This window comes from Lynx rufus, unplaced genomic scaffold (assembly GCF_022079265.1).
Source record: "Lynx rufus isolate CCGP_SWC_20201006 ecotype Redwood Valley unplaced genomic scaffold, mLynRuf1.p SCAF_4, whole genome shotgun sequence".
Lineage (NCBI taxonomy): Eukaryota > Metazoa > Chordata > Mammalia > Carnivora > Felidae > Lynx > Lynx rufus.
The window spans coordinates 119,605,246-119,620,519 of NW_025814856.1; the positions used below are offsets into that span (position 1 = coordinate 119,605,246).

The 15,274-nt window shown below is 52.3% G+C and overlaps 1 protein-coding gene across 1 annotated transcript; it reads right to left on the reverse strand.

The window, feature by feature from the left end:
* Nucleotides 1-10,063: 10,063 nt before the first annotated feature.
* On the reverse strand, nt 10,064-11,952 carry HOXA13 (homeobox A13). Its single transcript, XM_047094577.1, has 2 exons — nt 11,028-11,952; nt 10,064-10,308 (listed from the first exon to the last, which is right to left on the reverse strand). The coding sequence occupies exons 1-2, from the start codon at nt 11,950-11,952 to the stop codon at nt 10,064-10,066; spliced, it is 1,170 nt and encodes a 389-aa protein (XP_046950533.1).
* Between the last annotated feature and the right edge of the window lie 3,322 nt (nt 11,953-15,274).

Sequence of the window (15,274 nt, forward strand, 5' to 3'; positions counted from 1 at the left end):
AGGCCTCGGACTTTTCCCAGCTTCGCCCGCTCCTGCCCCTCTTGCCCAGAATATACTGGCAGTGTGAATGTTTGCGGGGGTGGGAGGGAATAGTTGGGGGTGGGCGCAGATTGGAGCATCAGACCATATCTGGGCAAGCAGGGGAGGCACAGCTGCAGGTACTTGGTTTTGACTTTGCTTTGAGCCTAACTGACTCTTCCGCTTTGCAGGAGGCCCTACACCCGAACTGAGCCCACCCTGCTCAGGGGAAGACCTGACGGGTGCTAAGGCCACCTGGAATGCCAAGTCCGAGTTGTATTTCTTAAAGAGATCGAGTGGATGAGGCTGTGACATTGGCCCCTGCCGACTGGTTTCCCACGAGCTGTTCTTTCTCAGGAGCTCCACAAAGCGGAGCCATCTCCAGAAAGCAATCTTCAGCATGTATTTCCTTTTATCCTCAACCCAGAGCCCCACGGCAGCTAATGCAAAAGGCCAAAAATGTTTTGGAGGAAGAAAAACAAAGGCAGGAAGTGGCGGCGGCTTGACGGTGCGTGTGTGTCTGCGGAGAAGGGAGGGAGCCGTTTCAATCTCTTCTTGTTGTTTTTCCAAACTTCAAGGTCTAGGCAGTCCTCGCAGGGCCGGGCCCTTTCGTTCCCCAAGCCGCGTTTGGAGATGGCCACCCGGAGAGGAGAAGGCTGGCGCCCCCGCGTCAGCGTGGTCAGGCGGAAACGGCTAACGAGGCGATTTGCTCAGCAAAGCAGACCGAGCCTTTGCAAGGCTCCGTGTGATTTGGCCTTAAATGGGGGGGGGTGGGGGGTGGGGGTTGAGGGGTTCGGCAGCACCTCCCGGATCCTCCTGCTCCTGCTGGGGCTGAATGCGTCTTGGTGCAGATGATTCCTGCGTCCTGCACTCCACCCACCTCCCCAGGCAGGATACTGGAATAAATTGTGTCCAGGTGCCTCTGCCCAGCACTGCCGCCTCCCTCCACTTCTTTTTGCAGCCGAAGGGTGCCTGCTGGCGGCGCCCGGCGCCGGGGCCAGGTAGCTTTGGTGCAGTCGGTGCGCACCAGGGCAACGTGAGGCTCTTTCACGGGGGGGGGGGGGGGTTGTCGTGCTGGGGATGTCTGCAGCACAGCCATTTGAGGGGCATGAGCCGAAAGGACTGTCACTTGATAGGCAGCTTAACACCTGTTCACTCAAAGGGAGAATAGAACAGTGGGCAGGGAGCAACTCTAGACTCTGGGGTTCCCAACCCCAAGTGCCACTGCTGCTAGGGTGCCCTCTTTTCCCCTTAGTGCTAGCTTGGGCACTGAGGCCAGCTCACTGACCTCCAAATCTGAGAATCTGAAGTCCCCAGTGCCTGCACTTGCAGCCCCTTCAGGCAAGTCAAGCCCCTCGGCAAGTAGCCAATAGTGGGAATGCCAATACCAGGCTGCTCGCTCACCATATTCCCTCCCTAGCTGGTCCTGTCTCCCTGCAGCTCCTGTTTGCCTGTCTCCCCATCCTCTTTCCAGCGGAGTCTCCCCTTCTCCAGCCTCCGGCCTTTTCTGATGCCCCTCCTAGGCTGAGCAAGAACTGAGGTGCCGTGGGAGGGCACCCAACACTCAAGCACAGAAAAGGGGGCTAACCCCATCCAAGTTTAGGATCTGAACTAGATCTCTTACCTCATTCTTCCGAACACTCCATTCCAAGGCTCTACTGTGTTATTTTTCTTTCCTTCTGTCATATTTCCTTCTCTTCTTGGGACCTAGCTCCAGGATGGCAGCTAGCCTGGGAGGGGTCCGGCCCACTTGACAGACCAAACCTCACTCGCAAAGATCTACAGTCATTTACCTATGGATCACTTAGGGCACTAAAATTTTTTTGCCTTTTCTTGTTGTACTGAGCCCCTAGCTACCTCGGTCCCTAAAACGTCACACTTATTTCTAGAAAAGCTACACAGAAGACTATTTCAACCCCAGTGACCACACTGCATACAGGTGCAAAAGCCAACTGGTGGCCTGGTGTAGAAACAGCCACTGAGCCCCTCCTGGGTTTGGAGGCCAGGCTTTTATTTGAGGGCCGTCTCCTTCTAAATGGGAGGTGTCTGGAGGTGCGTTGTCCTCCATGGTGATTCTGGATAATGGGTTGTCTGGGGAAGCCCAGGGGATCTCCCAGGATTTGTTCTCAGGAAACAGTTTATCGGCAGATTTTGGCCAATCTATATCACATTTCGAGGCGTTGTCCAGAGGTGGCACTGAGGCTGCCATGAAATATTTGGAGACCCTCTCTATCACTAGTAGGTGGAGGCAGCGGTTAACTTCTCTCCTTGCCTTGGCAAGGCACCCGCCTGTCCACAAGCTCTTCTACCCTTGCCTATAGCACAAGAACAGGTAATGCCTTGAACTTGACCTTACAGTTGGTTCTCATCTGACTCACAGGTTCAATCTTCCAAGGTCCCTAAACATCTGAAGAAGTCCACATCCTTCCTCTGGTTGCTAAAGAGTGGGGCATAGGGCTCAGCTGAGGGTCCCAGACACTCAAGCAATCTGGTTATATTTAGTTTAGTGGGTCCCAAATTGACGGGAGAGAGTTACTTCCTTTGAGAATAACTATTTTTACTTTTATTGTTGTGGATTCATTTTTTAAAAAAATCACCCCCCTCATCTTATCAAGTGGGAACAAATGGAGTAGGGGAAACTTTCAAGGACAAAGCCCTGGTTCTCAGCATCTGCTTTCTATTCTCCCTGAAACTTCGGCCCAAACGGGTTTCTCCAGCAGAGGGTATCTGCAATAAAGTGGACAAAAGAGGGCGGCCCAAACAGAAGGCTAGCCCTGGCCCTCAGGGTCTTGTCCCTACAGCTGTGGTTCACAGGAAGCCTCCAAGGCCCCAAGCTCCAGCTGCCTCCTAGGTCAATTCCCCAGGCTCCTTCACGTCTACTCCGGCAGCAATCCGTGGTTCACATTGCAGACTTAAAAAGAGTGAGCCCATGCCCAGCCCATGGCTACCCTAGGAGTCTCTCCCACATGCCCTTCCAGGCAGTTCTGTGACCATACCTATTCATGGGCAATTCCTCCAGCTAGTGTCCCTTCAAAGGCCCTACTTCACCCGTGCAGCTTTAGGTATAAAGCCCAGCTATTCTGTCCTCTGTGGAGGTGTGTGTGTGTGTGGGGGGGGGAGATGAAATCCTTTACAGGGCCTCTTTGATTCACCTGGAGCCTAAGCTCAGGGCTGACTCTGCCTAAGCTATTTGTTTACCACTGGGCCTGATGGGTGACCCTGTGCAGGCAGGCTACGGGGCAGGGGGCAAGGCTCCCACCCCTCCAGAGCACAGTGAGTGGGTTTGGGGGCCCCGGGAGTCAGGGATTTTTACCTTTGGCAGAGTGCACCTCACTTCTTGGCACAGATTTTAGGCAGGAGAAGAAGAGCATCAAAGTGCACAAAGCATCAGCATGCACTTCAAGGAGCAGACCTGGACTAGAGGACCTTAAGAGAGGTTCCCAGCAGGGTCCTTGCTCCCCTATCCTATTCCTGTCTCTGCTGGCCCACAGGCCCTGCGGGTCCCCTGTTTCTGCCGGAGCCCAGAACTCTGATCCAGCCACATTCGCTCTCCGGAGCTTGCAGGCGCTGCCTCTCGCCGGGGCTAGGCCTCCGCGGGCTCCGAAGTGTCCTGGACCAGCTTTTCCAGGACTCGACGGGGACATAGCCTGGGCCACATCTGGCTGCGGGAACTCCTTTTCAGTAGCCAGGAAAGAACCCTCGCCTCCAGTCCGCGAGTCCAGGCCATCAGAACCCGCTTGCAGCCGGCCAAGTGTGGGTCCCGGGCCTTCCTGAGTCCGCCGCGGCCCTGACCGTGGAGGCGGCCATCCTGCCGAGGACTTGACCTTTGCGGCTCGGCGAGGGGAGGGCGCTCTCTGAGCTGCCGGGAGGGGGATTCTGCTTTCTCCAGCTTCTCCCACCCAATAGCAGCCTGGACAACCCACGCATGCAGCGCCGCTCACCTCCATCCCCCCTCCATTTTGTGCAGTGTCCGCAGACCCGCGGCCGAAACAAAGCCCCCAGCAGTGCTCTCACCACCTCCTTTGCGAGCTCTTGTCCCCAACTCCCCTTGGCTAAAAGGTTCAGAGCTAAAGCCAAGCGGTCCAAGGCCCTCCCCAGCGTCCTCTTCTCTCGCTGGACCCCAGCCGCCCGCAGCCAATGCCAGGGTACTACTGAGGGTGCCAACCGGGCCCCTGCCGGTGCCATCTTCCCGGGAGAGGGGTCCTGGCCTCGGGCTGCGGGCGGCGCCGGGCCTACCGCCGAGCAGAGCCACAGAGGCGCTGGGCGCAGCGGGGCCGGAGGCCGCTTCCCGGCCCAGGCCCAGGCCCAGGCCCAGGCCCAGGCGGAGACCCGGGGCTGCTCGGAGGGCCCGGATTCGGGTCCACAGCGTGCTCCCGCGTGCCCAGCTCGCTCTCCGCTCCCTCGGATGTCACCCCACCCCTCGGCCCGGGGCTCAGAAAGCGGAAGTATTTGGTAGAGAAAAAACACGGTTTCTTTTCAGTCCGTCCTCAGAACCCCTTTTAGAGAAAATGCTCCTGTCAAGTTTTATTTCCCGTGCAAACCACCTTCCACGCTGCCAAGAATTAAGACCGGGAGAGATTAAATACCCGATTATTCTCTTGGGGAGGGCGGGGCGGGGCGGAGAAGCGGGCACCCGCACAAAACATTCGTTTCAATCGGCTTGTCCTCATCAAATCACGCCTGGAGAGGCCCGCCAAGGCCCCGCTCTCGGGCGACCGTGACGTCAGCCTGCAGCTGCGGGGCGACTCCCCGGCGCGGGTGCCCGGCCCTCGGAGGAGCCCGCCAGGCGCGGGCCTCGGGGGTCCAGCGCCCTGACCTCGGCCAAGCGTGCTGCTGCGTGCCTCCTGCGACACACAAGCCTTGCAGGCAAGGCCGGCTCTGGGAGGGTCGGAGCCTCCATTTTGAGCAGAGGGTTCGCTCGGAAGCAGGGAGGATTTGGAGCGACGCCTCTGCCCCGGGGGCGCGACATCAGGCGGCGCTCTGAGTCCGCGGCTGGCGCTTCTGCGGCTCGTCCACACGCCCGCACCTGGGCCGAGCCCCGCGCCGCCGCGCCGCCGCCCGCCAACGTTCCAGCGTCTCTAAGGGGCCGTGCTCGTGCTTTCTGCCGGGGTCCCGGCTCTTCAGCTGCGCGACGGAGCCGGGCAGAAATGAAATCAACTGTGACAAGGCCGTAGCTGCTTTCATGGAGGGATTTTTCCGTGCCGGCGTCTTTCTTTCTTTCTTCCTTCCTTCCTTTCTTTTTTTTCCCCCTTGCTTTTGAAATCAAATTAAAAATAGCAGACACCTCTCAGGCATTCGGTGGCGCTAGGTAGAGGTTGGAGGATGGAAGCAGCCGATCAGAAAGTGGGTGTTTTCATAAAGAATGAGGCCGGCTGCTATTTACCCGGCGGCCTAGCCGATGAAAACTTAATTGTTGTGTGCGGTTCCTAAAACCTAGGCATAAATCTCCCCGGGCCGCTCGGATAACGCCACATCGTTGTTTATGAAAACTGGGATGTGAGCTACTCGCTGCACGTTTCTCTGATTCACCAGGTCTTGGGCTGCTGACACGCATTCGATCAACTTTAAAGGAACGCGCATAAATCAGGAAGCCCCTAGCGTCTCCTCCGTAGAGGTCCGCAAATCCGGAAGGGCGCCTCTGAACCCACCCGGTCGGGGGGCTTAGCAGTGCTGGACAGCCCCCGTCTCCCCTCCGAAAACTCCGGAATCCGTAGAGAGGAAGCGAGAAGCCGCATCTTCACCAGACCCTCCAAACACACGCAGCAGGGTGTAATCTGCACAGACATTAGGCGGTGAAATCTGTGTCATTACCCGCACGCATACGTATCACCCTCCGCTGAATTTCACGGACTCGTGAATTTTTCAGAAAGCACTTCCATTAGGTTGAGTTTTAAAAAAGAATAATTTTCTTTTCCCCTTTCTTTAAAAATTATTGCTTCTCTCTCTCTCTGTGTCTCTTAACAATTTAAACGGATGGCTTCAGTTCTGCATCAGGCATAAATAGTAGTTAAATGCAAAGTGACATTTTACAATCATCCACTTAAAATACCTTAATAAATTTGACAGTATTAAGAGCATATGGAAAAAGTGTTTTTTTTTTTAAAGTCCCATATTTACAGTTTTTTAAAGGGCAGGCCATTACAGGATTCAAAATCTTTGCTAATAGATGAAAACAGTGTCTAGCTGTTTTCATATTTACAATTTCTTGTTCAGAAGAGGCTTCCCTTTTAGGAAAAAAGAAAACACATTTGAATCAGCTATCCATCCAGCTGTACTATCCTGGTGTCTGGTGTTATTATTGCTATATGGTGGCTGGAGTCCTTCTGGATGTCTTTTTTCTAAAGGTTTAGACTAATTGCTATTTGGGTATTAGGGATCATAATCCATGCTTGCTTTAGGTTATCTGGTAGATCCATAAGAATTTTAAATAAGAGGGGAGCTAGGTAGGGTCGACTATCACCAACCGTTTAGAACGGGGGAAAAAAACCCTGAAATATCTTCCGTCATTAGTTTCAAAAATTGAAGGGGGTGGGGGGAAAGAAAACTACTACTTTACCCAGAGTTCCTGTGATGGGTTGTGAAAGGGGCGGTATTCGGGCTTCAGAGCGGCTGTTGGCCTCCTTCCTAGGCCTGAGGCTCAGAATATTTCTTACATCTAAAGAAAAATATCCCCCGTCAACAGAAGAGTCCCCTTTGGAGCTGTTCGTAAACACACAGTATGATCCAGCTTCGAGGGGATTTTCCACCACTTTAAACATTTTGGGGAGAAAGTTGTTCCTTTGGCTTGATGGCAGCTTGTTTAGAAAGGGAGAGCTGTGGAACACGATGTGGGGCGCTTGAACTGGACCATCATTTTCATTTGTTTCCACCAGTGGAGTTAAAATCCATGTTCAGGGCAGCAAAACTGGATTGCACGTCTCAAGACCAGCCCACACGTATGCTTCAAGACCATGCTGTTTCTGAGACAGCTTTAAAGATTGTAGAATTCTCCGTCTGTAAAGAAGCTCTAAGTCCAGGTTGGAGAGGTTTCCGTCAGCCAGGTTTCTCAGCAACCAATATTGTTTTCCATAAATCGATGAATATGGTTTTTTAATTCACAATGACTTTCCTCTAACATAAAGATAAAATTAACCTCATCTCAAAATTCTGCATCCTAAGGCTCCTGGTTCCACCAACATTTCAATATATATATATATATATATATATATATATATATATATATATATATATATACATAGCACGGATTTGACAAAAACACATTATCTTGTGTGTATATTAAATAGAAAACATACATACGTGTTATTTATGACTCTAAACACAGCACCTGATGTGTTGTTGGGGGGTCAACAAGTAGTAGATATACTTGGTATTATTGTTATTGTTTTGATGGTGATCGTTAATATTAATTGTGTCTATTCCACAAATCAAATGGCAGTTTCTGCAAACAGCAGTATAAGATTGCACACCACCCACGAGCAGTAATCGGCTCTGAGAGATCCAGGATAACTCTCCTTCTGCATCCATAATATGGTCATTTTGTAGATATGAGATCTTTCAGCTCTCCATACTGACCTCCTAAGAGGTTTCTTTGAGTTTCTGAAATGTAACTCTAGAACTCTAGAGTTAGCGAGGCATCTGAAACTTTTTATTTGCCATATAGACTCCCCTATAGCTCTAATTAGGACGGTAGACCACCTTGGAGGGTGAGGGCCAGGAAAGAATGGTTATTTAAGAACACCTTTTAGACTGTAACAAAAACGTACAGCTTTGAAGCAGATCTGCAGAAATCTGAGGTAGAGCGGGCACTGGGAAGACAAATCAAACTTGGCCATTAAAGAAAAGGAGCAAAACTTCATCATGTAAAGTACATTTTGTACCTCAACTCTAGAAATCACCTTAAGTTACAACATCTTGGGTCATCAGTAATTAGTGATATTGGATCTGTACAGACTCTACAAATATATATATATATATGTACAAGCACACACAAGCACTGATATGCAAATGTATACATGTCTACACACAAATAATATATATTCACATATATACAGGCACATGTATAACTTACATATATTCAAATTTGTTCCATCTGGAGCCAAAGAAATGAGTGCTAAATCTCTAAAACAAGGAGTCAAGGAGGTAAGACCTTTTGATTCCCTTGAAGCTGAAGAATTACAAGGAAGCTTGTCAACGCGAGGTGGCGCCCTTGATCTACTAATCCAGCCGAGGCCAATTCATGAGCTGTCAAAAGTCAAGGTCACAAATTGTCTTTTTTCGTCAAGGTCAAGGTTTAAGGCCTTTCCTAGTCCTGTCATTTCAACAAATATCAAAACCTGCCCTTTCAGACACATGCAGACCCAACAGTATATTTGAAAATACGATATAGCCTGGGCATCACTGATACTAAACAACTGGTTTTCATTTTCCACAGTGAGCCTGGGAATTTATACTATCTCTTCCTCCTTTCTTTTCTCTCCTCAGAATGTCTAATGCTTTAACTTTCTCGAAGCACTTATCTAAATTTTCAGGATTTTAGTTATCAGGGAGTTCTCCTTTTGCTTAAAAAATTTGTAGTGAAAAAAAAAAAGACTGAATTAATAATAGAAAAGAATGGTCCTTGGTTTGTATAGGACAAACCCGCTCCATTTTTTCTTTCTGTGCAGTGCACATTTAGTATAGGAAAATAATGAGTATTTCCTTTAGATTTTAATGGCAGTGACTATTTTATTACCATAATTAATACCACTATATCATTATCTACAGGTCTAAGGTTTTTTAATTCTTATTTTTAGTAGAAATGTTTGAAAAGCAGGTGCACAAATACATTTTCACAGTGTGCTGAATGTCTTTATTTACAAGATAGCATTTTATAGTGAATGTGAACAAAATGAATGTGCTGGTCGAAATAACTGCTTGATTAAAAATGTGCTGTAAAGATGAATCCTTAAACTTCCTAATGCAGTCTTATAACACAATAAACAAGGAAAAAATACGAATCCCTTAATAGATCAAAGTATAGAATTGTAAACATCTAAATGTTTCAGGGGAATGGATTTCCGTTCTGAGTTTTCTAAAAAAATAAAAAAGCAAAATTATTCTCCAGCAAATGTTTAGTAAATTCTGGGGGAAATACCAGTTTAAATGAAACATGAACTCTGTTCAATCCAAAGTCCACCATGTCCCGATGGACCTCTCAGGATAGCTGATAAAGTGAATTCTATGAAACATCTGATGCTTGAAATATTTTTTTTTGAAAAGTTATCAAATCCTTTGGAAAGTAAATGGTATCAGGCAGAGCATATAATCCAAATGCCACAAAATATGCTTGTTATGAGCAATTTAAAATTATTGTCAGAAAGACGTTCCCAACCTGGGGTTCCCTTGTAGCCTCAAAGGCTCAGCTGGTTGTATTTACTACCAAGACAAATGATCCTCAGAAAAGCTCTCTCTCCCTTTCTTCCTTCATTGTAAATAGCCCAAGATCATTATTTCAGTACCTTCTCCTCTCTCCCCTTCTCAATCTATACATGTTTTGCAGAATATACAACAATGGTAGGCATTTCACTGAGATTTACCTGAGCAGTCACTTAACATGCAAAGGAGATGTCAATGGCGACCCAAAGACAAGCAGATGTTTACAACAGCCTCTTAACTTTTGTAACCAAGTTTTGGATTATTACCATATAACACAGTATCCTGAAATATTATGGTCACATAAATACTTACAAGATTTCAGTAAATGCGTAACTTATCTGAAATTGCATATTTGGGGGTTGACGTTCAACTCTAGAGTTTGTCATTTAACGGTCTGGTGGGGTTGGCGGGAGAACTGGAAGTCTTTACCTTTTCTTAAAGTTTTAAAAGAGTTGTAGATTCCACCAAGGAGAAAGAGATCTCCCTTAGGAAAGCAAAATGCCAGTGTCTTTCTCTTTCTCTTTCCCATTCTTCAGTTATTATTATTAAGCATTATGTTCATTCTATCTGGGCAAAGCAACGAGTTCTGAAGCATTTCTTCAAGTTGCTCTCTCGCTCCACTTTTAATCCATTAACTAGTGGTCTTCAGTTTGTTGATGACTTTTTTCTCTTTGACCCTCCTGTTCTGGAACCAGATTGTAACCTGCCGCTCGGAGAGATTTGTCGTGGCTGATATCCTCCTCCGTTTGTCCTTGGTAATGAATTTGTTTGTAGCATATTCCCGTTCGAGTTCTTTTAATTGCACCTTGGTGTAAGGGACCCGCTTCTTTCTCCCTCGCCTGTAGGAGCTGGCGTCTGAGGGATGAGAAACCACGTCTGGAAGATAGGGAAGAAGGCAAGTTACACCGGGAGCAGACCCAGACCAGGACAGGCGACAGCTAGATCTGAGCCACCCGCCTTGCATCGCCCAGCTGCCTTTTGCCATGCGTGGGTACAATCCAGCCTTCCGCTAAGACCTGAAGGGTCGGTGGGGTGGGGGGGTGGGGGGTGGTTAGCCCTGCACTGAAATGAAATAGCCTATGGCTCCACTGGCCACCCAGCCGAGCCATCCAGTCCACACAGCGCGCTGGGTTCGCTTGACCGCCTGGCCCAGCGGCCCACACCTTAGCCCCAGACGCAGGGGATAACACTTCTATGCCTGGCTCCTCTCTGTATACCCCAATCCCCAACACTTGATGCTTCTACACTGAAGCCCTTTTTTGAGAGAGCGAATAGGGGCAATTTTGTAAACCGTTTCCAGGTCAACTTTCCATTCTTAAGTCGATGTCAAGGGCTAAGGAGGGCGGGGCACAGAGGGAGAAGGGAGCCAGCCAGGGTCCGCACAAGCTTCTTCCCAGCCATCCCTCCTCACCCAGAGAGAGCCAGGAGTGGGCCCAACTCAAGGGCAGCGCGGGCCGCGCCAGCTAGCCGGGGTCGGGCTCCCAGGGGTGCAGGCCAGGGAGAGAGCAGAGGGGCAGGAGGGTGACCCGGGAGCGAGCGGCAGAGAAGCTGGAGCAGAGCCGGAGGACCGGGGTTGAGAAGGGGGCGCCATTTACCGGGCAGAGTGGACTTCCAGAGGTGGGGAGGCTGCGCCTGCTCTTTGGGGCAGTACATTTGGCCGTTCCAGCCGTTGGGCAGCGCCCAGGGCTGGTAGCTTTCCATGGGGAGACCCAGGGGCTCGTGGCGCGACTCGCCGGGGCCCCCGAGGCCGGGCACCACCGGCATATCCAGGTAGCCAGGCACGGGCTGATGGTGGTGGTAAGGCCCGGGCGCGTAGCCCTGGTGGTAGAAGGCGAACTCCTTGGCGCGGGAGCTGAACTCCTCGGCCGCCGGGCCGGCCGTATCCATGTACTTGTCCGCGAAGGCGGCGGCAGCCGCGGCGGCCGAGGCTGGCTGCGCGCACGACTTGATGGCGTTGGGGTGCGGGCCCATGCGGGCACACGGGTAGTAGCCGCTGCCGAAATAGCCGTAGGGCAGCGCCGCGGGCCCCGACGAGCTCTGCGCCGCCGCCGAGCAGGGACTGCACTGCTTGGCGGCCTCGGCGCCCGCCGGGCCCGCCGGGCCGGGCCCTCCAGAGGACGACGCAGCCGCGGCCGCGGCGGCGGCGGCGGCGGCGGCGGCGGCGGCAGCGGCGGCCGACGGGGGCGCCTCCCCGGGCGCGCTGTTGTAGGCAGCGGCGGCGCCGGGCGCCAGGGGCGCCGGATGCGCCATCAGGTTGCGGCACTGGTTGGCTGCGGCCGCGGCGGCCGCTGCGGCCGCCGCCGCCACCGAGAAGTTGCCCCCCGCGGCCGCGGCGGCCGGGTGGGGGAAGCCCCCGCCCCCGGCCCCGGCCGCCGCCGCCGCTGCCGCCGCCGCCGCCGCCGCCGCCGCCCCTTCCATGTTCTTGTTGAGTTCGTCGGCCACCAAGCCACCGCCGTTGTCGTAGAGAAACATGACGGTGGGCTCGATCCAGCGGGGGTGGAGGAGCACGGAGGCTGTCATAGCCCGAGCCGCATGGAGAAGACCCCAGTGGCGCTGTTTTAAAAAGCCCCCAAGAAGTGAAGAGCGCGCGGCGCGGGGCCGGGGCCCGAGCGAGGGGGGCGGATCGCGCCCCGCGGGGTCGCGCCAGGCGGCCGCCCATTGGCCCGCCCCCCCCCGCTCCGCCCACGGCGTATGCAAAGCGGGCGGCTCCAACCCGGGCTCAGCGCTGTGCACCCGCGGTCCCCGCCGCCGCCCGCGCCGTCCCCAGCGCCAGAGCCAGCGCCCGCCGCGCGGCCACGCACCATTCACCCAGAAGAGAGGCGGGGGACCCGGGCGGGTGGGGGCGGAGGACCGGGCGGGTGGGGTAGGGAAGGAAGGGCGGCCTCCTCCAGCTCCCCTTCTCTTCCCCTAACCCAGTGGGGCCCAGAGTAGCGTAAAGCGGGGAGGGGACAGAGGCGCGCCGTTGGGTTGAGACCTGAAGCGGTGGGAATAGATCAGGTAAATCTGCGGAAGGTTGGGGATGGGATAGTAGCGAAAACGGGGCGTAGTCCAGGCTGGGTGTTTCCTGGGGCCTCCGACGCTGTTTTCTTTCCAGGTATCCGCGAGTCTTCCTGCCGTGGGACCCCAGCGTGGACACTAGCGTTTTCGGCTTCGACAGCGTCACGATTTGGCTCTTTCCAGAGGAACAGTGGCGGGGGCATTTGCGGATGCGCCTGGCTCATGGGCCCCCAGGACGTTCCACTGTGGAAAGTTCGGACGTGTTTAGGGGATCCCTCCCCTTGGCTGTCCACAGTGTTGGTGGGCAATTTCATACACTCGCACTTAGGCCCATAGGGCCTCAGAACGACCCCCTCACACCCACACTGACACACGCACACACACTCAAGTGTACCCTGTCCACATCCTCACATTTAGGTGTAGAGACTGCTCCTCAGTCTGCCCCAGTGACAACTCTCCCTCCTCCAGAGACTTTGGAGCAATCTGTGTGCACTATTCTCTGGTGCTCCCACCTCTCCAGCCAGGCTGGCCTGTCTTGGGAATTTAAAAGGAACAGCCCCAAGTGCTGGCTGGGAGCTCCCTTTCTGGCGCCTAAGGAGGCTTCAGACTTCGTAGCTCTTGGACGGGAGCTCATTCTTCAGGCACCTGGGCACTCCCCGTTCCACTCCATTTTTCGACAGGAGAAAGAAAGGGACTCTGTAGGGCCACTTCAAGTAGAATTGGGGAGAGCGTTGTCGCCAGCCTGCAGAGGGTGTCCAGTCCTCCTCTGTCCAAGAACCAGCCCGAGAAACCTTCCCTCTGTGTCGGAAATGCAGACCCTTTCCTGAGAGCAAGGTGGGGTGTCGGTGCTGGAAGAGCCAAGCAGCCCCCATTTTTTTTGGTGAGGGATCCTGGAGGTCCTGTTGCTTTTGGGTTACATACTTCCATTTCCAATTGTGGAGGCTGTGAGCACGTCAGATGCCCAGGAGGGGAATATGCGTTCAAAATGAAAGTGGGTGTATTCTATGGGAACATCAGGTTTGGAGAGAGCGTTGGACTCCCTTTGACACCAGGTGGATTGGTGAGCATCCAAGCGTGGACCTGTCCTCCGGTCCTAGCTTGCAGACTCAGCCAGCAGCTCAGGGCACTGCAAATATCCCCAGTCCCTGTTCCCTGCTCTGATCTGCTCTTTAAAGCTCCTGGTCTTCCTGCAGAGTCCGGACCAATGACCCTGGGCTCTGACTTTTATCTGCTTTGATCCCCAGGTTTGCTCAGACCAATGTAAGTGTTGTTCAATAACACCTTCTATGACACCCTCCTCCCAACGTAGACATACCCAGTGTGCCCTTTCCCTCCTGCCTTTTTAGTAGCTCCGGGTAAATATTGATTTGCCTCCAGTTTACCTCCTCCCTGAATGGCCGTTTGCAGACTGAGGAACTAGCCTCTGGAGCGACTCGATTTTTGTGTTACTTTCCGGCCCGTTCGCCCCCCTTTCTTCCTCCAAGTGGCATTGTAAAACTCACAGTGACAAAGAAACAGGGTAGGGTTCGAGGCCCCAGTTCCTGAGGAGTTGAGGGCTGTTTTACATACAGGTCAGACACGGCTAGAGGCCAAGGTCAAGTTGAAAGTTGCAGTCTAGCCAGCGTGAGAACTGCCATGCAAGCCTGGAGACCCAGGCAGCTGCCGATAAGCCCACTGCTCACCTCCCTTGTCTCGCTCTTGACTCTTTTTTTCCTTCGGAATGATTCTTTCTCGCTCTGTTTGGTTCCTCGGCATTTTTTTTCTTTTTTCTTTTTTCTTTTTCTTTTTTTTTTTTGCTGCCTTCGTGGAGATTTTGGGGCGGTGTTTACAGACTCTTCTTCTCTGCCTCCACCCTGCTCTCTTGGCCCGGGCTTCCAGCCTCTTCTGTTTTCCAGCCAGACCCAGAAAAACGAAAACACAGCTCGGGGAGCCCCCACCAGCCGGGGCCTGTGCCAGCTCACCTCTGGCCATGGCGCAGCTGCTGGTGCACACAGCGGCCAAGGCCGGCTCCACATTCCTCCCTCCCTCTCCCCACTTCACCGGAGAACGAGCCCTGCATGCAGAGGAAGGGCCCCAGCTCCACGGACTGCCAAGGTCGACTGGGTCCCTCCTCACCAAAAATGGTGAGACAAGATTTCATCTTGTCTGCAGAGAAGCCACAAGCAGGTTTGTCTGGGAGGGAAGGCGCTGGGGGAAGACCTTGGGTTGCATCTCTCGGATTAGGTTTTGCTTCCTAAACTTGGCGGCTCCTCCAAGGAAGGGCTTCAAGCCTGAATTATTTATTGAGCTTTGTGGTGGCTCTTTAGTGATCAAGTAATCTGGATATTTTCTGAGTTCCCCATATCTTTCTATCAACTTTTAAATACTCTCAAGACATCATTACTTAGAAAGAGGCAGGCTGCTTGTTCCTTTTTTTTTTTTTTTTGTCTTGGATCTCGATATATATGAAATGATTTTTTTTTTTTAACCAGGCAAGTCAGTGGCGTCCTGGTGTGCCTTCACTGTTTTTTTTTTTTTTTAAGTCTGCAGGTCCTATTAGATATTGAATTGCAACCTCCAACCAGTGAGGATAGTTTCTAGAATTTGAATGAGCTCTGTGAATAATTTTGGGTCTCAGTTTCTAGAATTTCGACTCAACTTGAAGCAGGAAAGTCTCTCCACCTTCTTTTTTTTTTTCTCCCAAGACATAAGAGATTCTTTAATGGTTCCTAATACTATTTCTTAGCCTCTTACCCCTCCAGGCAGCTACCAAACTGACTTTTTGTGGGAAAAGAAAGGATTGAGAACAGCGAAGAACTGGAGTATGCCTTAGGAAGCAAGCAAAGGCTCTCCCAGTGCTCTTCCT